We start from the raw sequence: 27,434 nt of genomic DNA on the forward strand, positions 1-27,434 counted from the left end.
AAATCAATAGATTAGCCAAAATTATCTATATTTTTACTAATAATATCGATAGTTTTTATCAAGAATGTCGAAATTTTTTTTACCCCCTACAGCTCTATATTATTATGTTAAGGTTAGTTCTAGTGTGTTTCCCCGGTTATATATGTTTTCTCTTTATATTATTTGAGTATGATTTGCTTTAATTGTATACTACTATTATTTTCCTTGTTAAGCTTAAGTTATGGATTGTTATTAAATGATATAAAAATATTTTTGGCGACAGGGACTCTATTGTTGGTAAATAGCAATGTTTATAGTTAATTCACTGGTATAAAAGGATCTATATCTGGGACGCTTTTAACTTTGAAGAATAATAGATACCTCATCGTGGTATCTTTATTCGGAAACGTGGAAAAATAATCCCTCTGTGCCAGAAACAAACCGAGTTTTAGGTTTGACTAGTGAACCAGCAGAAGACAAATCCGCATTAAGTTCTAGTCACGAATTGCTGAATGTAATGATATTACATTTTCATATGAATTAATTAACGAAGAGGTATATTAATGTGAAATTATTAGATGCAATTATATATCAAAAATTTCATTGACCTCTGCACAATACAGTTTTTACCATCGCTTTCTATTTAGGAAATGAAAATTAAGCAGTGGATGATAAAAGCTTGAAGAATGCTCAAAGGAAAGCTGCACAGAGGGCTCTGAAAAATACAGAATATCAACATCATTCTTTGAAGATCAAAAAGAGTGAAAAGAACCTGAAGAAACACCTGTAGCTTTACTAAACAATTTAGCATTAAAGGTAGGGATGTCTGTACAATACTCTATAATTAATGATATTTTGGTATTCAATATTGTTTAGTTAAATATAGACATATAAATAAGGTGCCTTTTAGGAACAAATAGAAGGCAAGACTGCATCACCAGACATTTCAGAGAAAAAATCTTATTTGCATAAAATGAATGACACGGTTCATTTTAATGATACTCTTCATGTTAGAAGAAATGATTCTGACACGAAGGGACCTTTCAAAGTCCATTTTAACGTCAACGACGTCAAATTTTATGGAGAGGCGCAAACGATAAAAAATGCTCGTAATGAAGCTGCATTGCAAGCTCTAAATTATATTAACAAAACAAGGAGGAGTTCTCATTTGAAGCAATGGGTAGACAATTTATTATAGAAAATGATGATTAGATAACTTACCTTTATTTCAGGTAATTGCAAAGAACAAAATCAAATGATAAAATTACCCATTTTTATTGTGTATGAAGCTGCTCAAAAACGTAATTTGGAGGTTAACTTGGAGATAGTCTGGGCCAGCCCATAAGAAATCATTTACAACAAAATGCACGGTTGATGATTTAGAAGTCGCTGGATCAGGAAGATCGAAAAAGGATCGCTTCTGAAAATGTTACCTGGTTTAGTGAATATTCCTGAGATTGAAGGGTAAACACACAAACAGCAAGAAAACTCTAAAACTCCTCTCCAGCAACCAACAAAGTCCAAAAATAAAAATAGGAAAACAAAATTGTAGACTATTTTCGATATGATTGATAGAATGTTTGACAATGTGGTAGATTTTGACAACGGTCTTATTGGTAAAGTACAAGGCATGTCAGAGGTAATTTAAATTAGTTTTTATGATATCAAGTGTATTTTTATAGTCTATTTTCAGGATGATGCCAATTCCAACAAATCTTAAAATTAGGTCACCTTTTAAACTTAGAAGTACAATATACTGAGTTCCTTGAGAATGAACAACACTACGCAGTCTTATGATTGGGAACAATATAAGCTTTTGTAAGAAATTATTGATACAGAGTTTTTTAAAGCCTTTTTCCTTACATTATTATTTAGATGTGCTTGGGTGAAGGCGTAAATATCAAAAATTCTCGTGACCTAGTAGCTAAATATGGATTGAATGTGCTCTATTAACTAGGATTACTAGATAAATTTTTCGAAAATTCCACAGATGTCAGGTAATTTTATTTGGTTTAAATTCGCTCGGCAACCCAAAAAACAAATTTCTACAATCTTGTCAAATGTCTGTTTCTAAACAATCGGTCTTGCCGTATCATTTTTATTTTCCCACAATCTTATTACAGATGAAAATACACTTATTTAATATTGTAGTAATATTTTGGACATAGAATTATTCCAAGATTGATATATAGGAGACAATCAACATAGAAGATGAGAAAAAGGATTCTGAACTGTGACTTTATGTGTTATTTAGTATTATATTTATGTTATAAGACCGATTTTCATAAAATTACATTTATAGATATAAGTTACTTTGTTGGCAAAGGTTAATAAATAAAAATTGCACTGAGCTCAGTTTATTTTGATATATTTTGTTTGAACCTCTGAGTTGGACTTTGATTTTTTGAGTAAGGTATTTCTGTTACCTTTAATTATACAATTCCCTGTTAAAATAAAAGAAAATGAGTTTGCATTTAGGGAATTCGTTGAAAATATCTAAAATTTCATTTTAATTCGGAATATTTAATTAATTTGTCGAAAATAAATTTTATAAGATATTTTAAATTTTATAGCTTAAAATGATTATATGTAATGATACAATTATTGTCTGGAGCTTTATTTTATTTATAGTATATTGTGAAGTAACCTTTGAACTCTTAAATATAACTAATCATATTTTCTAGTCCAGCAGTTGGTTTAAATAGGAATATATTCGGATCAATTTTCTAAGATAACACACTATATTTCATTCATCCAAGAGAAGAAGATCCAAGATGGAAAGGTAATTTTAATATAAAATGCACTATGATTCAGCTGTTTTTTCATTAAAACATAATTTATTCTATATTATTGCTATAATAATAAATAAAAAAGGTTCTATTTTTAACAACTACCATTTAAGTAAGAAAAGAAGACATCGTTATCCCGTAGATTAATATTGGTAATTTGAGTGACATATTAAGAAAATTGTACAATATATATTATTATGAATTAAACATTATATAACCAATTATTTTATTGATATCATTTTTATTATTTTACCTGTCTGTCTATAAGTCTGATTATAAATATGCATAGAATTTGTCCGTATTAAAACAAAAAAATTGTTTCAAAGAGACTTGGCTTTGGCTTTATTCCTGTTACAGTCTGTTAATTCTTCTTCAATAGTTTGAAAAAATATATGCCCAGCTTAAAACACTATTTTTTTCTACCACTTTAAGTATCTACACTATTTAAATTTATAATATATATTCTTCACAATTTCTGTCTGACATGTCATGCTAAAATTATTACTTACCTTGAAAGGATTAATTTTTCTTAAATTACACATTCTAGATGTAAACTGATATTCTGATAGTCGGCGATGGTGCAACTGGAATAAGCGCGACTATACGAGCCAAACAACTGTTGGACGCGGAAGGGAAGAAAATCAGGGTCGGTGGAATCGAAGTCATAGCACACTTGATCGGTGGTCTATACGGAACATAGATTTTTAGGTAATCATCGTCGAGAAGGCCCCATAAATGGGACTGGAAAGAGAAGGGCGCGCCTCTGAACACTCCCCTAACGGAGGATAAGTTCGGTCTATTAACTAGCACCGGTAGGATTCCGGTACCAGCCCTGCCAGGTTGGATTCTTTGTCTTAAATCGATTTATATATTGAATAAATGATATTTCGTCAGGAACTCCGATGTTTAATCACGGGAACTATATCGTCCCGCTGGGACACGTTATTCAGTGGTTGGGAGAGCAAGCTGAGGCAGTGGGCCCGGGTTATGCACCTTCCGAAGTCCTGTACAACGATGACGGGAGCGTTAAAGATATCGCGACGAATGATTCAAACATAAACCGGATGCGCGGAGCACACCATCGGCTGGCCCTTGGATAAGAACACCTACGGAGGATCCTTTCTGTATCATTTAACGACGAGGTATCCCTGATCGCCGTCGGGTTTGGATTACATCAATCTGTACCTGAGCCCGTACAAGGAATTCCAAAAGTACTGAATATCCAAAGATCGGTAATGCGGTAATGTTCGTTTCTTCGCAGGTTCAAACACCATCCGTTCATAAAGCATCACTTCGAAGACGGCAATAGGATCTCACCAGGGCACCGGCAGTTTTCACAGTATCCCCAATCTCACTTTTCCTGGAGGATGCTTAGTAGTAGCTTTGCCACGGGTTTTATTACCTTGCCGAAAGTTAGTTAAAAGGATTGTACCTAATGAAAAATTAGAGCATTACACAAAAATAAGTTTTTTTTATTAATGAATTGTTTAAAAGTTCATAAAATAATCACCCAAATGTCATCAAAACACAACTGGAATCTTTTAAAGTCAACTAAAAGCGTACATATAGTGTATAACACAAATTATGTTATGCAACACTTTAAACTCGCAAAATCCTGTCAAACGAAACTTAGGCATCTTCGACGGACTCGAAGATTGTTATTGTCCCGCTGGTGTGTATGAGTTTGTGCCACTCGATTCTGGAGAGGGCCATCCACCGTAAGACGTGCAACATCAAGGACCCCAGCCAGAATAACTGGGTGGTCCCAGAAGGAGGTCGCGGCCCAGCTTACAACGCAATGTAAGGACCAATGAGATTTAACATTTTCCTATATCTTTTTATTTATATTGTATTAGTTAAGAAGATACAATTTTTGTATACAAATAAACTTTATATTGTAGTTCTACCAGTATCGGTGACTAGCTTGATTCATCCCTTGTTTCTTCCTTTAGCTCTTCTCTTTCTTTGAACTGATTCTCGGCCGCTCTGTAATGTTCTGGCCAGTCTTTTGGTTGCTTATTTCCATACATCTGTAAATCAATAATAACCTGACAATGTGCTTATAAGTCAACTGAAATAGTTACCTCACACACGAACTGTAAAACCTTCATCTTTGAGATTTCAATTTCAGCTCGAATCCCCCATTGGAAAGTTTGTATTTTCGTTTTCTCATCAAACTCACAGTGAAGGTAATAATTCTTTATCAAGGTTTCTCTTATATATTCTTTGACTTTACCGAAAAATGGATGCTCAACTTCTACATCAATATCCAAGGACTTCAGGAAACTATAAAGGGATTCTGAAATAATAAATCAACAATATAAAAACAATAAAGGAATGGTATCGTAGAGCTCACTGTCTGATACTGGCGCGTTTGTCATAAATATATGGGATAAAATTAATAGAGTCAGTATCTTGTGAGCAGCATTTGGTACATTTGAACCAGTTTCATAACTAGAAACACATTCTTCCTCTTCATCGGAATAATTTACAGGAGGCAACATACTAATTAAAAAATAAAATTTTTTTTTCATTTTTACATCATCATATTCAGTAAGTGTGTAACCATATACCTAAAAATGTATGCAAAACAATATCAACAACATCCATATAACAATAATAATACCAACATTTTCCAGAACCTTAATTGCTTGTTGTATAACACTATCCACGCATTGGCCCTTTTTGTGAATTACATTTTGATTTAATTCGGATCTGGTATAAAATGAATTTTCGTCAGCTTTAAGAATAATGTACCTGACTACATCATTGATTATATTTTCTGTATTTTGATCCGGTACGTCTGGATCAGTCTGTGATTTGGTTTTTTGAGACCCGCTAACTGATCTTCGCTTCTTCGACATTTTTACGACTTGAAGAACTTTAAAATCGTGTATCAGCTATCTCCATACAGCACTATCAACACAAAAATTTAAATAACTAGCCGCTAGGGATGCAGAAAAAATATCGATATTTTTTTGTCGATATATCGATATTTTTTAGATGATATTATTTCAGAAGATTAAGTACAATTAAAAAAAACTTTCAAATCGGAACTTACTTTTAAACGTTTAGTGAATTCTGGTACTTAATTTTAATGGTTTATCAAAAATACCGTTATTCCTTAAGAGTTTTAGAAAAAAATATTTTTTAGGCTAATATTTGACTACGTTTATTTTCAATTAAAAATATACATACATTTTTTTGTAAAATATCGATATATCTTATACTTATTGCAAAAAATATATATATTTTTTCCTTCGACATATCGATATTTTTTGTGGCCAACATGCCTACTAACCACTACAAAATATGCAAAATCTAATGCACGGCTTGGCTTTTTATTTTAATTCTTAATGTCAGACGAGTATGTTCGATCCCTTTCCTATATAAATTGTAAGAGAGGAAAGGACGGATATAATTGCTTGGAGCAATTAATTTAATATTTGCTTATATTTTACAACCTTAGTATACGCGAGACGTATTCCTTCACGTACTAACTTTAAAAAAGAAAAAGAAAAACATTACTGAATACTATTAATATATCTATAATACTTACATTTTAAAGGAAGTGGAGTTACTTTTATATTTGAATGTTCTGAGATGAATTGCTATTTTTAAACAATATACTAAATAAATATAAACAATACAATACAACTTAAACTAAACATGTATTACTATGTGATATATAACATGTATTACAATAACCATGAATTAAAAATGATCGCACAATAACTACTAGAGCTTTTTAAAATAAAATTAATGCTTTATTTATTATCGGACAGAAATATTTTCTAACAAAAACCGAGGGTGTTAGATACACACCAAAAAGTCAATCAAAAGAAATATTACCTATTACTTATTTGTCATTCACAATTTTAATTTTTTACCCTATTACATTAACAATCTTGAAAAATATCGTTCCAAAGTGTTGCTATATTAATATACAATATATTTTTATTTAGAAGCAAACTACCAAAAAAATCATAAAACTAAATATATTATATATAAATCTAGGAAAGCATATATTCGGTATACATTTTTGTCAAGGTCGCGCCTAGGACGACAGAGTCAGAACGTTAAAAAGCAGTCGAATGAAACTAGTAGAACCGAAAATAGTAACTAAAAGTACACGACTCAAAAACAATCGATAGTAAAAAGTAATACAATCAGTCGAACCGAAACTAGCGACTGATTAGCCATAGTTCCCAACGCTAATTATGTTCTAATAAAAAAGTGCATTTCCTTACTGCCCCAACTAAAATTGAATTAGTGTTGGTAACTATCGAATAAAAACAGTCGATTCGACCACTATTTTTTAAGTTAATCATGTTTCTCCCATAATAAAGTTAAGTGAGTAATTTAAAAATGATGTTACTAACATTTGTCTTAAAAATATCTTCAATATATGCCCGAAAATATATTTGATTTATAATAATCATTGAAGTAATTTACGTCTGCATATTAAAGTATACGCAAAATATATCATGAGCTAACACTTACTAACCATTTTCAAATTCCATTTAATAAAACCTAAGTATTGAAAAATTTAAAATTTATACATTATAACAAAGGCGTCATAAGTGAGATTATTTTTAAAATTGTAGAATAACAATCAGCGCACCTAAAAGCAAATATACATATATATTCTTATTCTTCCCTTTTATATAATAAACATAAATATGGAATATTCAATGAAGTAAAAACTGTTCGTATATTAAAAACTTTTAGTTTAATTTCTTCTAGTAATTTGATATACGTAAAATATTATCATAACAATTAAAATATACAACACTACTGTCTCTGAAGGTGATTTGATCGGTGGTACGAAAATGTTTCAATACATCAAGAATCAAGATTTCAGTTCACCATCAACCATTCCTGGACATTAAAAATACATTATAAACAAAATCAGTTTTAGAGCATTACCTTACCCCACGGTATTTTGATTTTTTTCATATAAAAACCATAAATCTTCACATTAAAAGCACAAATCAAATTAAATGCACTGTTATCCTGTTATTATTAAAGAAACCGAATAATAACGTTAAAAAGCAGCAATAGAACTGACATAACACAAAATAAACCCAATATTTAATTCAAATAAAACCTAGAATAGAGCGGAAAAAACGTTTAGAGTGGGGAGTTGAGAATTAAAGTGATATATGCAACCAATCCTACAAGCTAAAGGAAATGGCGTGAATTTCAATAATAAAAAAATCATGCTAAATGTCAAATCAACAAAATCAAAATACATGCACATTTATATCGTTTATCCTGATAAAACCTACCATTAACTTGACCCCTTATTACTTGACTCATTATATCCTGACCCCGACCCTTCTACAAAACCCTGTATCATTTATCCATAATTTTTGATTCATTATAATGAAGTATTTGGTAGATAAATCATATGAGAAATAAGGGAATTTTTTAAATTTGCTCATACATTCTGCAACCATACATATCACAAATTAATAGTTATAAAAAAGTTTATTTATTTTATAAAATATTTTTTCATGATAAACGATTTAATAGCTGGCTTAGTTGCCGCAGTAGTAAAGGCGACAGGATGGTCCCCCTGTTGCGATAGTCGCGAGTTCGAATTCTGCTGGGGCATGTAAGTAAATTTGTGATGTTTGTGAATGCCCTTAGGTAAGAGTACAAAATCCGACAAGGAAAATGATCCCAGTCACGCCAGTAACCAGGCTGGGTAAGACGGGATGTCTTCTGGGATAATTTCTAAGTTGGCCACTCGCCAGTCAGTAGGCTTAATAATAAACTAACTTTAAAAAAGACAAGAAAAAAAATTACTGTATAGTATTATAATAATTACATGCAATAACATGCAATTTATAATTTAATTTTAAACGAAGTAGTATTACTTTTATATTTGAATGTTCTGTGGATCTGTAAAAAAGAATGGAATTTTTCTATGAAATGGAATAATACCCCACAAATATTTTATTGTATTTTAATATGTTAATTGATATTTTTAAATATGTCCGCGGCCAGAAAACATATCGATAGAAAATAATTTTAAAAAATCAATATATGGGAGGAAAAAAAATACCGAAATCTTTAGTGCAATAACTACGGTATTAAAAAAAATAAACCAATATAAACCAAATCAATAGATTAGCCAAAATTATCTATATTTTTACTAATAATATCGATAGTTTTTATCAAGAATATCGAAATTTTTTTTACCCCCTACAGCTCTATATTATTATGTTAAGGTTAGTTCTAGTGTGTTTCCCCGGTTATATATGTTTTCTCTTTATATTATTTGAGTATGATTTGCTTTAATTGTATACTACTATTATTTTCCTTGTTAAGCTTAAGTTATGGATTGTTATTAAATGATATAAAAATATTTTTGGCGACAGGGACTCTATTGTTGGTAAATAGCAATGTTTATAGTTAATTCACTGGTATAAAAGGATCTATATCTGGGACGCTTTTAACTTTGAAGAATAATAGATACCTCATCGTGGTATCTTTATTCGGAAACGTGGAAAAATAATCCCTCTGTGCCAGAAACAAACCGAGTTTTAGGTTTGACTAGTGAACCAGCAGAAGACAAATCCGCATTAAGTTCTAGTCACGAATTGCTGAATGTAATGATATTACATTTTCATATGAATTAATTAACGAAGAGGTATATTAATGTGAAATTATTAGATGCAATTATATATCAAAAATTTCATTGACCTCTGCACAATACAGTTTTTATCATCGCTTTCTATTTAGGAAATGAAAATTAAGCAGTGGATGGTAAAAGCTTGAAGAATGCTCAAAGGAAAGCTGCACAGAGGGCTCTGAAAAATACAGAATATCAACATCATTCTTTGAAGATCAAAAAGAGTGAAAAGAACCTGAAGAAACACCTGTAGCTTTACTAAACAATTTAGCATTAAAGGTAGGGATGTCTGTACAATACTCTATAAATAATGATATTTTGGTATTCAATATTGTTTAGTTAAATATAGACATATAAATAAGGTGCCTTTTAGGAACAAATAGAAGGCAAGACTGCATCACCAGACATTTCAGAGAAAAAATCTTATTTGCATAAAATGAATGACACGGTTCATTTTAATGATATTCTTCATGTTAGAAGAAATGATTCTGACACGAAGGGACCTTTCAAAGTCCATTTTAACGTCAACGACGTCAAATTTTATGGAGAGGCGCAAACGATAAAAAATGCTCGTAATGAAGCTGCATTGCAAGCTCTAAATTATATTAACAAAACAAGGAGGAGTTCTCATTTGAAGCAATGGGTAGACAATTTATTATAGAAAATGATGATTAGATAACTTACCTTTATTTCAGGTAATTGCAAAGAACAAAATCAAATGATAAAATTACCCATTTTTATTGTGTATGAAGCTGCTCGAAAACGTAATTTGGAGGTTAACTTGGAGATAGTCTGGGCCAGCCCATAAGAAATCATTTACAACAAAATGCACGGTTGATGATTTAGAAGTCGCTGGATCAGGAAGATCGAAAAAGGATCGCTTCTGAAAATGTTACCTGGTTTAGTGAATATTCCTGAGATTGAAGGGTAAACACACAAACAGCAAGAAAACTCTAAAACTCCTCTCCAGCAACCAACAAAGTCCAAAAATAAAAATAGGAAAACAAAATTGTAGACTATTTTCGATATGATTGATAGAATGTTTGACAATGTGGTAGATTTTGACAATGGTCTTATTGGTAAAGTACAAGGCATGTCAGAGGTAATTTAAATTAGTTTTTATGATATCAAGTGTATTTTTATAGTCTATTTTCAGGATGATGCCAATTCCAACAAATCTTAAAATTAGGTCACCTTTTAAACTTAGAAGTACAATATACTGAGTTCCTTGAGAATGAACAACACTACGCAGTCTTATGATTGGGAACAATATAAGCTTTTGTAAGAAATTATTGATACAGAGTTTTTTAAAGCCTTTTTCCTTACATTATTATTTAGATGTGCTTGGGTGAAGGCGTAAATATCAAAAATTCTCGTGACCTAGTAGCTAAATATGGATTGAATGTGCTCTATTAACTAGGATTACTAGATAAATTTTTCGAAAATTCCACAGATGTCAGGTAATTTTATTTGGTTTAAATTCGCTCGGCAACCCAAAAAACAAATTTCTACAATCTTGTCAAATGTCTGTTTCTAAACAATCGGTCTTGCCGTATCATTTTTATTTTCCCACAATCTTATTACAGATGAAAATACACTTATTTAATATTGTAGTAATATTTTGGACATAGAATTATTCCAAGATTGATATATAGGAGACAATCAACATAGAAGATGAGAAAAAGGATTCTGAACTGTGACTTTATGTGTTATTTAGTATTATATTTATGTTATAAGACCGATTTTCATAAAATTACATTTATAGATATAAGTTACTTTGTTGGCAAAGGTTAATAAATAAAAATTGCACTGAGCTCAGTTTATTTTGATATATTTTGTTTGAACCTCTGAGTTGGACTTTGATTTTTTGAGTAAGGTATTTCTGTTACCTTTAATTATACAATTCCCTGTTAAAATAAAAGAAAATGAGTTTGCATTTAGGGAATTCGTTGAAAATATCTAAAATTTCATTTTAATTCGGAATATTTAATTAATTTGTCGAAAATAAATTTTATAAGATATTTTAAATTTTATAGCTTAAAATGATTATATGTAATGATACAATTATTGTCTGGAGCTTTATTTTATTTATAGTATATTGTGAAGTAAACTTTGAACTCTTAAATATAACTAATCATATTTTCTAGTCCAGCAGTTGGGTTAAATAGGAATATATTCGGATCAATTTTCTAAGATAACACACTATATTTCATTCATCCAAGAGAAGAAGATCCAAGATGGAAAGGTAATTTTAATATAAAATGCACTATGATTCAGCTGTTTTTTCATTAAAACATAATTTATTCTATATTATTGCTATAATAATAAATAAAAAAGGTTCTATTTTTAACAACTACCATTTAAGTAAGAAAAGAAGACATCGTTATCCCGTAGATTAATATTGGTAATTTGAGTGACATATTAAGAAAATTGTACAATATATATTATTATGAATTAAACATTATATAACCAATTATTTTATTGATATCATTTTTATTATTTTACCTGTCTGTCTATAAGTCTGATTATAAATATGCATAGAATTTGTCCATATTAAAACAAAAAAATTGTTTCAAAGAGACTTGGCTTTGGCTTTATTCCTGTTACAGTCTGTTAATTCTTCTTCAATAGTCTGAAAAAATATATGCCCAGCTTAAAACACTATTTTTTTCTACCACTTTAAGTATCTACACTATTTAAATTTATAATATATATTCTTCACAATTTCTGTCTGACATGTCATGCTAAAATTATTACTTACCTTGAAAGGATTAATTTTTCTTAAATTACACATTCTAGATGTAAACTGATATTCTGATAGTCGGCGATGGTGCAACTGGAATAAGCGCGACTATACGAGCCAAACAACTGTTGGACGCGGAAGGGAAGAAAATCAGGGTCGGTGGAATCGAAGTCATAGCACACTTGATCGGTGGTCTATACGGAACATAGATTTTTAGGTAATCATCGTCGAGAAGGCCCCATAAATGGGACTGGAAAGAGAAGGGCGCGCCTCTGAACACTCCCCTAACGGAGGATAAGTTCGGTCTATTAACTAGCACCGGTAGGATTCCGGTACCAGCCCTGCCAGGTTGGATTCTTTGTCTTAAATCGATTTATATATTGAATAAATGATATTTCGTCAGGAACTCCGATGTTTAATCACGGGAACTATATCGTCCCGCTGGGACACGTTATTCAGTGGTTGGGAGAGCAAGCTGAGGCAGTGGGCCCGGGTTATGCACCTTCCGAAGTCCTGTACAACGATGACGGGAGCGTTAAAGATATCGCGACGAATGATTCAAACATAAACCGGATGCGCGGAGCACACCATCGGCTGGCCCTTGGATAAGAACACCTACGGAGGATCCTTTCTGTATCATTTAACGACGAGGTATCCCTGATCGCCGTCGGGTTTGGATTACATCAATCTGTACCTGAGCCCGTACAAGGAATTCCAAAAGTACTGAATATCCAAAGATCGGTAATGCGGTAATGTTCGTTTCTTCGCAGGTTCAAACACCATCCGTTCATAAAGCATCACTTCGAAGACGGCAATAGGATCTCACCAGGGCACCGGCAGTTTTCACAGTATCCCCAATCTCACTTTTCCTGGAGGATGCTTAGTAGTAGCTTTGCCACGGGTTTTATTACCTTGCCGAAAGTTAGTTAAAAGGATTGTACCTAATGAAAAATTAGAGCATTACACAAAAATAAGTTTTTTTTATTAATGAATTGTTTAAAAGTTCATAAAATAATCACCCAAATGTCATCAAAACACAACTGGAATCTTTTAAAGTCAACTAAAAGCGTACATATAGTGTATAACACAAATTATGTTATGCAACACTTTAAACTCGCAAAATCCTGTCAAACGAAACTTAGGCATCTTCGACGGACTCGAAGATTGTTATTGTCCCGCTGGTGTGTATGAGTTTGTGCCACTCGATTCTGGAGAGGGCCATCCACCGTAAGACGTGCAACATCAAGGACCCCACCCAGAATAACTGGGTGGTCCCAGAAGGAGGTCGCGGCCCAGCTTACAACGCAATGTAAGGACCAATGAGATTTAACATTTTCCTATATCTTTTTATTTATATTGTATTAGTTAAGAAGATACAATTTTTGTATACAAATAAACTTTATATTGTAGTTCTACCAGTATCGGTGACTAGCTTGATTCATCCCTTGTTTCTTCCTTTAGCTCTTCTCTTTCTTTGAACTGATTCTCGGCCGCTCTGTAATGTTCTGGCCAGTCTTTTGGTTGCTTATTTCCATACATCTGTAAATCAATAATAACCTGACAATGTGCTTATAAGTCAACTGAAATAGTTACCTCACACACGAACTGTAAAACCTTCATCTTTGAGATTTCAATTTCAGCTCGAATCCCCCATTGGAAAGTTTGTATTTTCGTTTTCTCATCAAACTCACAGTGAAGGTAATAATTCTTTATCAAGGTTTCTCTTATATATTCTTTGACTTTACCGAAAAATGGATGCTCAACTTCTACATCAATATCCAAGGACTTCAGGAAACTATAAAGGGATTCTGAAATAATAAATCAACAATATAAAAACAATAAAGGAATGGTATCGTAGAGCTCACTGTCTGATACTGGCGCGTTTGTCATAAATATATGGGATAAAATTAATAGAGTCAGTATCTTGTGAGCAGCATTTGGTACATTTGAACCAGTTTCATAACTAGAAACACATTCTTCCTCTTCATCGGAATAATTTACAGAAGGCAACATACTAATTAAAAAATAATTTTTTTTTTTCATTTTTACATCATCATATTCAGTAAGTGTGTAACCATATACCTAAAAATGTATGCAAAACAATATCAACAACATCCATATAACAATAATAATACCAACATTTTCCAGAACCTTAATTGCTTGTTGTATAACACTATCCACGCATTGGCCCTTTTTGTGAATTACATTTTGATTTAATTCGGATCTGGTATAAAATGACTTTTCGTCAGCTTTAAGAATAATGTACCTGACTACATCATTGATTATATTTTCTGTATTTTGATCCGGTACGTCTGGATCAGTCTGTGATTTGGTTTTTTGAGACCCGCTAACTGATCTTCGCTTCTTCGACATTTTTACGACTTGAAGAACTTTAAAATCGTGTATCAGCTATCTCCATACAGCACTATCAACACAAAAATTTAAATAACTAGCCGCTAGGGATGCAGAAAAAATATCGATATTTTTTTGTCGATATATCGATATTTTTTAGATGATATAATTTCAGAAGATTAAGTACAATTAAAAAAAACTTTCAAATCGGAACTTACTTTTAAACGTTTAGTGAATTCTGGTACTTAATTTTAATGGTTTATCAAAAATACCGTTATTCCTTAAGAGTTTTAGAAAAAAATATTTTTTAGGCTAATATTTGACTACGTTTATTTTCAATTAAAAATATACATACATTTTTTTGTAAAATATCGATATATCTTATACTTATTGCAAAAAATATGGATATTTTTTCCTTCGACATATCGATATTTTTTGTGGCCAACATGCCTACTAACCACTACAAAATATGCAAAATCTAATGCACGGCTTGGCTTTTTATTTTAATTCTTAATGTCAGACGAGTATGTTCGATCCCTTTCCTATATAAATTGTAAGAGAGGAAAGGACGGATATAATTGCTTGGAGCAATTAATTTAATATTTGCTTATATTTTACAACCTTAGTATACGCGAGACGTATTCCTTCACGTACTAACTTTAAAAAAGAAAAAAAAAACATTACTGAATACTATTAATATATCTATAATACTTACATTTTAAAGGAAGTGGAGTTACTTTTATATTTGAATGTTCTGAGATGAATTGCTATTTTTAAACAATATACTAAATACATATAAACAATACAATACAACTTAAACTAAACATGTATTACTATGTGATATATAACATGTATTACAATAACCATGAATTAAAAATGATCGCACAATAACTACTAGAGCTTTTTAAAATAAAATTAATGCTTTATTTATTATCGGACAGAAATATTTTCTAACAAAAACCGAGGGTGTTAGATACACACCAAAAAGTCAATCAAAAGAAATATTACCTATTACTTATTTGTCATTCACAATTTTAATTTTTTACCCTATTACATTAACAATCTTGAAAAATATCGTTCCAAAGTGTTGCTATATTAATATACAATATATTTTTATTTAGAAGCAAACTACCAAAAAAATCATAAAACTAAATATATTATATATAAATCTAGGAAAGCATAAATTCGGTATACATTTTTGTCAAGGTCGCGCCTAGGACGACAGAGTCAGAACGTTAAAAAGCAGTCGAATGAAACTAGTAGAACCGAAAATAGTAACTAAAAGTACACGACTCAAAAACAGTCGATAGTAAAAAGTAATACAATCAGTCGAACCGAAACTAGCGACTGATTAGCCATAGTTCCCAACGCTAATTATGTTCTAATAAAAAAGTGCATTTCCTTACTGCCCCAACTAAAATTGAATTAGTGTTGGTAACTATCGAATAAAAACAGTCGATTCGACCACTATTTTTTAAGTTAATCATGTTTCTCCCATAATAAAGTTAAGTGAGTAATTTAAAAATGATGTTACTAACATTTGTCTTAAAAATATCTTCAATATATGCCCGAAAATATATTTGATTTATAATAATCATTGAAGTAATTTACGTCTGCATATTAAAGTATACGCAAAATATATCATGAGCTAACACTTACTAACCATTTTCAAATTCCATTTAATAAAACCTAAGTATTGAAAAATTTAAAATTTATACATTATAACAAAGGCGTCATAAGTGAGATTATTTTTAAAATTGTAGAATAACAATCAGCGCACCTAAAAGCAAATATACATATATATTCTTATTCTTCCCTTTTATATAATAAACATAAATATGGAATATTCAATGAAGTAAAAACTGTTCGTATATTAAAAACTTTTAGTTTAATTTCTTCTAGTAATTTGATATACGTAAAATATTATCATAACAATTAAAATATACAACACTACTGTCTCTGAAGGTGATTTGATCGGTGGTACGAAAATGTTTCAATACATCAAGAATCAAGATTTCAGTTCACCATCAACCATTCCTGCACATTAAAAATACATTATAAACAAAATCAGTTCTAGAGCATTACCTTACCCCACGGTATTTTGATTTTTTTCATATAAAAACCATAAATCTTCACATTAAAAGCACAAATCAAATTAAATGCACTGTTATCCTGTTATTATTAAAGAAACCGAATAATAACGTTAAAAAGCAGCAATAGAACTGACATAACACAAAATAAACCCAATATTTAATTCAAATAAAACCTAGAATAGAGCGGAAAAAACGTTTAGAGTGGGGAGTTGAGAATTAAAGTGATATATGCAACCAATCCTACAAGCTAAAGGAAATGGCGTGAATTTCAATAATAAAAAAATCATGCTAAATGTCAAATCAACAAAATCAAAATACATGCACATTTATATCGTTTATACTGATAAAACCTACCATTAACTTGACCCCTTATTACTTGACTCATTATATCCTGACCCCGACCCTTCTACAAAACCCTGGATCATTTATCCATAATTTTTGATTCATTATAATGAAGTATTTGGTAGATAAATCATATGAGAAATAAGGGAATTTTTTAAATTTGCTCATACATTCTACAACCATACATATCACAAATTAATAGTTATAAAAAAGTTTATTTATTTTATAAAATATTTTTTCATGATAAACGATTTAATAGCTGGCTTAGTTGCCGCAGTAGTAAAGGCGACAGGATGGTCCCCCTGTTGCGATAGTCGCGAGTTCGAATTCTGCTGGGGCATGTAAGTAAATTTGTGATGTTTGTGAATGCCCTTAGGTAAGAGTACAAAATCCGACAAGGAAAATGATCCCAGTCACGCCAGTAACCAGGCTGGGTAAGACGGGATGTCTTCTGGGATAATTTCTAAGTTGGCCACTCGCCAGTCAATAGGCTTAATAATAAACTAACTTTAAAAAAGACAAGAAAAAAAATTACTGTATAGTATTATAATAATTACATGCAATAACATGCAATTTATAATTTAATTTTAAACGAAGTAGTATTACTTTTATATTTGAATGTTCTGTGGATCTGTAAAAAAGAATGGAATTTTTCTATGAAATGGAATAATACCCCACAAATATTTTATTGTATTTTAATATGTTAATTGATATTTTTAAATATGTCCGCGGCCAGAAAACATATCGATAGAAAATAATTTTAAAAAATCAATATATGGGAGGAAAAAAAATACCGAAATCTTTAGTGCAATAACTACGGTATTAAAAAATACGGATTAGCCAAAATTATCTATATTTTTACTAATAATATCGATAGTTTTTATCAAGAATATCGAAATTTTTTTTACCCCCTACAGCTCTATATTATTATGTTAAGGTTAGTTCTAGTGTGTTCCCCCGGTTATATAGGTTTTCTCTTTATATTATTTGAGTATGATTTTTTTTTGGCCTGGAACCGGGTAGGGGAATCCTGTTACGGATACCTGGTCGGGAAGACCCGCAAGAATAAGCGAGTTGGACTGGTTATGTGGAGGCTGCCTCTGGGCTACCCACTAAACCCCACCCTATCAGCTGATCCAATGACCCTAACTGATACTTCTTACTGTTAGTAAGGAGGGTGCCCGTAACCGGTAACACCGTTAAGAGGCACAAGGGCCAGGCAAGGACGTGGCGTCGTTATCACACCACGCAGCTTGCGGTACATGAGTTAATCGCTCGCCTGAGAAGATCGAGACAATTAGGAGTTAGAGCACAACGGGGTAGTGTCGGCTGTGATAGAATAAGGCTACGAAGAGCCGAATGAGTTATTGGCCTGAAATATCGTCCAGCTCGGTAATACATCTATTGTCCGAGAGACGAAGAGTGGAGAAATATCTCGAATAAACCTCGGATATAAAATCGTGAACTTGGGGGACGTCTGTTTCTCTATGAATTTGATTGTTCCTGACGAACCATGGGGCATTGATAATTCTCCTGAGAATTTTGTTTTGAAACACTTGGAGACGTTCCACCTGGCTAGGGGAGACGTATTTTAGATAGACACTGGAGCCGTATAGAACGACTGATCGAACCAGCATCTTGTACAGGAGAGATTTTATGGATAGAGGAAGCCTGCTGGCTCTGTTGATAAGCGGGAACAGCAAATTAACAATACCTTGACCTTTATGGAGAGACTTTTGAATGTGGGAATTCCACCTAAATTTGCGATCGAAGACAAGACCGAGATAGGTGGCTTCTTCTGACCATGGGATTTCTGCGTTCTCGATTTTAAGACGCGAAATGCTCCGTGCAAAACGCTTCTTGTGGAAGAAGATGGCCTGGGTTTTCTGTGGGTTGACCTGCAACCTCCAGAAATGTAACCACTGGACCGTCTCATCGAGTTGTTTTTGGAGTCTGCTTCGGATGTGCGGTGCTACTCTTGAAGAAGCAAAGTAAGCAGTGTCGTCTGCGTAAAAAGCAGCCTCAACTTGTGGTCTCCTAGGGATATCTGAAAGAAAGATATTAAATAGAGCGGGTGACAGTGGGGAGCCTTGTGGAACTCCTGCGTCGATGGTTTTCCGGCTAGAGAGAATATCTTTAATCTTCACCTGGAACGATCGTCCTGACAGAAATGATTTGATAAGAGCTGTTAGGTCATCAGGTAGACCTAATCGGATGCATTTCGCCACTAAGCCTTCGTGCCAAACCTTGTCAAAGGCTTTGGTTAGGTCCAAGAAGACCGCTCCAAGTCTTTCACGTCGGTTAAAAGCACAGTTGATTTTTGCGGCTAGCCGATGGGCCTGATGAACAGCTGAATATTTAGCGCGGAACCCGAATTGCTCATCTGGAATGATATTGTTTGTCTTCGTAAAATCATTGAGGGCATAAAGAATTGCTCTTTCAGCCAGCTTGGAAATGGAACTTAGTAGGCTGATAGGTCTGTAGTCAGAAGGTGATGACTTAGCTCCTTTTTTTGGGGATAACTGTGATGAATGCATGTTTCCATGTGGATGGAAAGTGTTGCAGCCTCAGAATGGCGTTGATGATATTACTTAGTTCGGCGAGCTGCTTGTAGGGAAGATTTTTTAGTTGGGCTATCGAAATATTATCGAAATCCGGGGCCTTCTTATTCCGAATCTTGCTGATCATTTGAGTGAGTATTTTAGGAGTGACTAGATGGTTTAAAAGATAACTCGGAGGCACTTGCGAACGAACGGAGTTGGAATTCCTAATGATTTCGTCGTTGTCAGCAGCGTTTATATTTGTAGCAGGAGGGAGGCGTTCCATTTGAGCCTCATAGGTTTTAGCGAGGAGCTCGGCCTTTTCGCGGTCCGTGACTGCAAAAGTTCCTGTCTCCGCTGACTTTAAGGGGGGTATGACGTTTTGCACCTTCCCCACGAGGCTTTTAGAGAGTCGCCAGAAAGTTGCGGGGTCATCCAGCCTTTGGTCCGCTAGAAATGAGTTCCATTTCTCGGATCGCCAGGCTTTAATGGATTCCTTCACTTCTCGTTTTACTCTGTTGGCCTCCCTTTTGTCTGCCGAGTTGAGGGTGGCACGAGCTCTACGATAGAGACGATTTTTGAGTCGGATCTGTGACTTGATGCCTTCAGGAACTGGCTCACTTTGAGAGTTTGAATAAGATGGAACTTCGAATGATGAATTGTGATAGGCGGACTGGATGTCTCGTGTTAGCTTCGACACGGCACGCTCGAGTTGGTCAGGTCGATCAATCTTCGGGATTGGACCGGATTCCAAGAGAATTTCCTGATATCTCTTCCAGTCGGTTTTCTTTCTGGCCTTGAAGCGAGGAATTTCGATTGCACAACAATCCCCGAGAGTTAATATAATCGGACGATGGTCCGAATGTAACTTGTCGAGAACTTGTACATCACAAGGACGATTGATGTTCTGGAGAATGAAAAAATCCAGAATGCGTGGAGTGCCCCGTTGTCCAATAGCGGGGTGATGGGTAGGCTCATCCGACAGGGCGAGACCAAGCCCTAAGTTTGCACTCAGTGCTGCGATGTCGTTGCCTGCTCGATTTGCGCGCTCGCAATCCCACATGGGATGGTGAGCGTTGAAGTCTCCACCGATTATTTTTGAGGTTGGGCCGTCAAAGAGTGTTTTGAAGGCAGACGAGTCATGTGTGGAGCATTTCCTGTACAGAGAGGTGATCGCGATTGGACGGTCCTTAGTTTCCACCTGGATAGAGGTGGACTCGATATTTGGTGACGATACAATTGAAGGCAGAAGGTTGTGTTTAATTCCTTTTTTGACTAGTATAGCAGTTCCGCCACCGCGAGTTGGGATACGGTCATTCCTGTAAACCGTGTAGTTTAGAAGGGAAAAACGATGAGAGGGTTTTAGGAGAGTCTCCTGGATAAGTGTTATATCGATGTCTGAAGACGAAAGAACGAGTTCCAGCTCCACTTTTTTATCGCGTAAGCTGTTGGCATTCCACGACATGATTTTAAGAACTTTGGAAGCAGCCATTTTGACGAGTAGACAACTGCTGAAAGCTGGATGGGAAGGGGGGGGGGGGGTTGCCGCTTAGGCGGCTACATTGGGAAATAATTGTTGGGATTGAATGAACTGCAGGATGCTGAGCATCTGCTGCAGTGTGAAGGTAGTTGGAAGACCCGCTGGCAGTGCAGAAGGTTGCATTGGGGCAGGGGCTGGGATATTGGCGGGAGCCGCCTGGTTGGAGGAGGCCAGCATTTGAGCTAACCTCCTGCCTCCCTGGTTGGTCCACTAAGAGTTTGTGTTGCCGGAGGCTTGTCTGGATTGGGTTGGTCTAAGATTCCTGGGAGCAGGTCGACAGCTACAGCCTGTGTAATTGGCTGTGTGTGGGTCTCAACAATTGCTGCATTTAGGTGGCTCATCGCGTACCTTGGTGCACAAACGGGTTTCATGGTGTCCGGCGCATTTGACACACCGGGGAGGCGCTCTACAGCAAGAGCTGGAATGGCCAAACAGCTGGCAGTTGTAGCACTGCACAGGCTGGCCGTTGCCTCGCTGGAGTTCGACTTTCACGATTGACAGGCCTATTTTGGTGAGATTAATGATGTTCCTTTCTTCGTTAGGAACAACGACCTGGATTATGGGAAGGTCTTCGCCTGATTTAAGTTTCCACATTTGAAGTGGTTTTGGGTGGAAACCTTGCGAAATAAGGTGTTCTTTGGCTTCGTCAACCGTTACAATCGTTGGGATGTTGCGGATGATGACTCGTATTGCCCTTTCAGAAGGAGGGCAGAAGGAGTGAAATGCGTATTTCCGGTCTTCAAGAAGCTTGGTCAGTTTGCGGAAATCGTTCGAAGTTGGTACAAATAAGCGAGTGCCGTCCTTTCGGCTTAAAGTTGCGGTAATTTCTATTGAATTATCTTTCGCAATTCTAAGGATTTCTCAATATTTTTTCGTGTCACGAAGAACAATGGGTGGGATTTTTCCTTTCTTGGAGCAGTGGTTGGATTTGGGTTCGCCGAAAGAGTTGGCATAGGTAGTGAGGTTGGTGATTGTGAGGCAGTTCCAGAAGTGTTTGGAACTGTGGTAGCTTGAGGCGATGTATTTAGTGAATTAATAGCCTGGCTACTTACCTGAATTGGCTGGGTCGTCTTGACGATCGCTGGTTTGGGCGCTGATCTGACGGCATTTCTGGAGGTTGATGGTTGCGAGTTGGCCTTGGCTCTCTGCTGGATGGGTTGGGTAGACGGCTTGGCAGCCGGCTTGGTTGCAGCTGCATGTCTAGCCTTATCGACGGCCTTCGACAGCTGACTTGGTTGTGGTGGGGTGAAGGGGCCCCTCTTCCTCTTTCCCACCACGGTGAATCGATCATCCGGATCTTCATTTTTAGCGGTTGAGATGTGATTTCATTTGTTGTCTCTTGAGGTTGATGTACTAACTGCGCCGGGGTGGGTTTAGTAAGGGCGTCTTGCAGCATCATCCGCATTGCGGAGAGCTCTTCTCCTTGCTTTGTTAGCAGTATTCGCAGTTGGGTAACCTCAATTTTGAGCTCTGCGTTTTCATTTTTTAGGTACTCGATGAGTTCATTACCTCTCATCGGGGCATCGTCAGGGCTATCATCGGCACATTTGTCGGTTGTTAGACGGCAACTTTCTGAAGGCGGTGCTGGCTCTGGCGTGTGGGACGCCATTGCCCCGCTTGTAAAACGCTTTCCGGCGTTTACAAACGTTAAACGTTGTCTGTAAATGCGCCTTTTTGGCGCTTACAGGCGCTTTTTTTTTTGAAGTAGGCACTGGTAGAAACGTGATAACGGATCGACCGTCTTTAAGAAAGTTTCGGGCAATTCTCGGAAGCGCAGGTAGGTTCGGCGGACCGGACACGACCGTTCTCTTCGAGAGCTAGCACGGAACTATTTGAGTATGATTTGCTTTAATTGTATACTACTATTATTTTCCTTGTTAAGCTTAAATTATGGATTGTTATTAAATGATATAAAAATATTTTTGGCGACAGAGACTGTATTGGTATATATTCACTAGTATAAAAGGATCTATATCTGGGACGCTTTTAACTTTGAAGAATAATAGATACCTCATCGTGGTATCTTTATTCGGAAACGTGGAAAAATAATCCCTCTGTGCCAGAAACAAACCGAGTTTTAGGTTTGACTAGTGAACCAGCAGAAGGCAAATCCGCATTAAGTTCTAGTCACGAACTGCTGAATGTAATGATATTACATTTTCATATGAATTAATTAACGAAGAGGTATATTAATGTGAAATTATTAGATGCAATTATATATCAAAAATTTCATTGACCTCTGCACAATACAGTTTTTATCATCGCTTTCTATTTAGGAAATGAAAATTAAGCAGTGGATGGTAAAAGCTTGAAGAATGCTCAAAGGAAAGCTGCACAGAGGGCTCTGAAAAATACAGAATATCAACATCATTCTTTGAAGATCAAAAAGAGTGAAAAGAACCTGAAGAAACACCTGTAGCTTTACTAAACAATTTAGCATTAAAGGTAGGGATGTCTGTACAATACTCTATAAATAATGATATTTTGGTATTCAATATTGTTTAGTTAAATATAGACATATAAATAAGGTGCCTTTTAGGAACAAATAGAAGGCAAGACTGCATCACCAGACATTTCAGAGAAAAAATCTTATTTGCATAAAATGAATGACACGGTTCATTTTAATGATACTCTTCATGTTAGAAGAAATGATTCTGACACGAAGGGACCTTTCAAAGTCCATTTTAACGTCAACGACGTCAAATTTTATGGAGAGGCGCAAACGATAAAAAATGCTCGTAATGAAGCTGCATTGCAAGCTCTAAATTATATTAACAAAACAAGGAGGAGTTCTCATTTGAAGCAATGGGTAGACAATTTATTATAGAAAATGATGATTACATAACTTACCTTTATTTCAGGTAATTGCAAAGAACAAAATCAAATGATAAAATTACCCATTTTTATTGTGTATGAAGCTGCTCAAAAACGTAATTTGGAGGTTAACTTGGAGATAGTCTGGGCCAGCCCATAAGAAATCATTTACAACAAAATGCACGGTTGATGATTTAGAAGTCGCTGGATCAGGAAGATCGAAAAAGGATCGCTTGTGAAAATGTTACCTGGTTTAGTGAATATTCCTGAGATTGAAGGGTAAACACACAAACAGCAAGAAAACTCTAAAACTCCTCTCCAGCAACCAACAAAGTCCAAAAATAATAATAGAAAAACAAAATTGTAGACTATTTTCGATATGATTGATAGAATGTTTGACAATGTGGTAGATTTTGACAACGGTCTTATTGGTAAAGTACAAGGCACGTCAGAGGTAATTTAAATTAGTTTTTATGATATCAAGTGTATTTTTATAGTCTATTTTTAGGATGATGCCAATTCCAACAAATTTTAAAATTAGGGCACCTTTTAAACTTAGAAGTACAATATACTGAGTTCCTTGAGAATGAACAACACTAGGCAGTCTTATGATTGGGAACAATATAAGCTTTTGTAAGAAATTATTGATACAGAGTTTTTTAAAGCCTTTTTCCTTACATTATTATTTAGATGTGCTTGGGTGAAGGCGTAAATATCAAAAATTCTCGTGACCTAGTAGCTAAATATGGATTGAATGTGCTCTATTAACTAGGATTACTAGATAAATTTTTCGAAAAATCCACAGATGTCAGGTAATTTTATTTGGTTTAAATTCGCTCGTCAACCCAAAAAACAAATTTCTACAATCTTGTCAAATGTCTGTTTCTAAACAATCGGTCTTGCCGTATCATTTTTATTTTCCCACAATCTTATTACAGATGAAAATACACTTATTTAATATTGTAGTAATATTTTGGACATAGAATTATTCCAAGATTGATATATAGGAGACAATCAACATAGAAGATGAGAAAAAGGATTCTGAACTGTGACTTTATGTGTTATTTAGTATTATATTTATGTTATAAGACCGATTTTCATAAAATTACATTTATAGATATAAGTTACTTTGTTGTCAAAGGTCAATAAATAAAAATTGCACTGAGCTCAGTTTATTTTGATATATTTTGTTTGAACCTCTGAGTTGGACTTTGATTTTTTGAGTAAGGTATTTCTGTTACCTTTAATTATACAATTCCTTGTTAAAATAAAAGAAAATGAGTTTGCATTTAGGGAATTCGTTGAAAATATCTAAGATTTCATTTTAATTCGGAATATTTAATTAATTTGTCGAAAATAAATTTTATAAGATATTTTAACTTTTATAGCTTAAAATGATTATATGTAATGATACAATTATTGTCTGGAGCTTTATTTTATTTATAGCATATTGTGAAGTAACCTTTGGACTCTTAAATATAACTAATCATATTTTCTTGTCCAACAGTTGGGTTAAATAGGAATATATTCGAATCAATTTTCCAAGATAACACACTATATTTCATTCATCCAAGAGAAGAAGATCCAAGATGGAAAGGTAATTTTAATATAAAATGCACTATGATTCAGCTGTTTTTTCATTAAAATATAATTTATTCTATATTATTGTTATAATAATAAATAATAAAGATTCTATTTTTAACAACTACCATTTAAGTAAGAAAAATAGACATCGTTATCCCATAGATTAATATTGGTAATTGGAGTGACATATTAAGAAAATTGTACAATATATATTATTATGAATTAAACATTATATAACGAATTATTTTATTGATATCATTTTTATTATTTTACCTGTCTGTCTATAAGTCTGATTATAAATATGCATAGAATTTGACCGTATTTAAACAAAAAAATTGTTTCAAAGAGACTTGGCTTTGGCTTTATTCGTGTTACAGTCTGATAATTCTTCTTCAATAGTCTGAGAAATTATATGCCCAGCTTAAAACACTATTTTTCTACCACTATAAGTATCTACACTATTTAAATTTATAATATATATTCTTCACAATTTCTGTGTGACATGTCATGATAAAATTATTACTTACCTTGAAAGGATTAATTTTTCTTAAATTATACATTCTAGATATAAACTGATATTCTGATAGTCGGCGGTGGTCCAACAGGAATAAGCGCGGCTATACGAGCCAAACAACTGTTGGAAGCGGAAGGGAAGAAAATTAGGGTCGGTGGAATCGAAGTCATAGCTCACTTGATCGGTGGTCTATACGGAACATAGATTTTTAGGTAAGCATCGTCGAGAAGGTCCCATAAATGGGACTGGAAAGAGAAGGGCGCGCCTCTGAACATTCCCCTAACGGAGGATAAGTTCGGTCTGTTAACTAGCACCGGTAGGATTCCGGTACCAGCCTTTCCAGGTTGGATTCTTTGCCTTAAATCGATTTATGTATTGAATAAATGATATTTCGTCAGGAACTCCGATGTTTAATCACGGGAACTATATCGTCCCGCTGGGACACGTTATTCAGTGGCTGGGAGAGCAAGCTGAGGCCGTGGGCCCGGGTTATGCACCTTCCGAAGTCCTGTACAACGATGACGGGAGCGTTACAGATATCGTGACGAATGATTCAAACATAAACCGGGTGCGCGGAGCACACCATCGGCTGGCCTTTGGATAAGAACACCAACGGAGGATCCTTTCTGTATCATTTAAACGACGAGGTACCCCTGATCGCCGTCGGGTTTGGATTACACCAATCTGTACCTGAGCCCGTTCAAGGAATTCCAAAGGTACTGAATATCCAAAGATCGGTAATGCGGTAATGTTCGTTTCTTCGCAGGTTCAAACACCATCCGTCCATAAAGCATCACTTCGAAGACGGCAATAGGATCTCACCAGGGCACCGGCAGTTTTCACAGTATCCCCAATCTCACTTTCCCTGGAGGATGCTTAGTAGTCTTTGCCGCGGGTTTTATTACCTTGCCGAAAGTTAGTTAAAAGATTGTACCTAATGAAAAATTAGAGCATTACACAAAAATAAGTTTTTTATTAATGAATTGTTTAAAAGTTCATAAAATAATCACCCAAATGTCATCAAAACACAACTGGAATCTTTTAAAGTCAACTAAAAGCGTATATATAGTGTATAATACAAATTATGTCATGCAACACTTTAAACTCGCAAAATCCTGTCAAACGAAACTTAGGCGTCTTCGATGGACTCGAAGATTGTTATTGTCCCGCTGGTGTGTATGAGTTTGTGCCACTCGATTCTGGAGAGGGCCAGTGACTGTAGATCAATGCCCAGAACCGCATCCACCGTAAGACGTGCAACATCAGGGACCCCAGCCAGAACATCAACTGGGTGGTCCCATAAGTAGGTTGCGGCCCAGCTTACAACGCAATGTAAGGATCAATGAGATTTAACGTTTTACTATATCTTTTTATTTATATTGTATTAGTTAAGAAGATACAATTTTTGTATACAAATAAACTTTATATTGTAGTTTTACCAGTATCGGTGACTAGCTTGATTCATCCCTTGTTTCTTCCTTTAGCTCTTCTCTTTCTCTGA

The 27,434-nt window shown here is 34.4% G+C and overlaps 2 protein-coding genes and 1 pseudogene across 2 annotated transcripts; 1 reads left to right on the plus strand and 2 right to left on the minus strand.

Annotated features, from left to right (window-relative positions):
• Positions 1 to 4,650: 4,650 nt before the first annotated feature.
• Positions 4,651 to 5,632, minus strand: LOC143197389 (non-structural maintenance of chromosomes element 3 homolog). The gene is made up of 4 exons (XM_076405772.1): positions 5,399 to 5,632; positions 5,125 to 5,341; positions 4,853 to 5,067; positions 4,651 to 4,798 (listed from the first exon to the last, which is right to left on the minus strand). The coding sequence occupies exons 1-4, from the start codon at positions 5,630 to 5,632 to the stop codon at positions 4,688 to 4,690; spliced, it is 777 nt and encodes a 258-aa protein (XP_076261887.1). The 3' UTR covers positions 4,651 to 4,687.
• A 7,913-nt stretch (positions 5,633 to 13,545) lies between these two features.
• Positions 13,546 to 14,527, minus strand: LOC143197390 (non-structural maintenance of chromosomes element 3 homolog). Its single transcript, XM_076405773.1, has 4 exons — positions 14,294 to 14,527; positions 14,020 to 14,236; positions 13,748 to 13,962; positions 13,546 to 13,693 (listed from the first exon to the last, which is right to left on the minus strand). Exons 1-4 carry the CDS (start codon positions 14,525 to 14,527, stop codon positions 13,583 to 13,585), a joined length of 777 nt encoding a protein of 258 aa, XP_076261888.1. The 3' UTR covers positions 13,546 to 13,582.
• An 11,463-nt stretch (positions 14,528 to 25,990) lies between these two features.
• Positions 25,991 to 26,857, plus strand: LOC143197396 (electron transfer flavoprotein-ubiquinone oxidoreductase, mitochondrial-like; annotated as a pseudogene).
• Positions 26,858 to 27,434: the final 577 nt, after the last annotated feature.

Source organism: Rhynchophorus ferrugineus, unplaced genomic scaffold (genome assembly GCF_030347505.1).
Source record: "Rhynchophorus ferrugineus isolate W39M unplaced genomic scaffold, kcgeb_rfMv2 rfM5, whole genome shotgun sequence".
NCBI classification, from domain to species: domain Eukaryota; kingdom Metazoa; phylum Arthropoda; class Insecta; order Coleoptera; family Curculionidae; genus Rhynchophorus; species Rhynchophorus ferrugineus.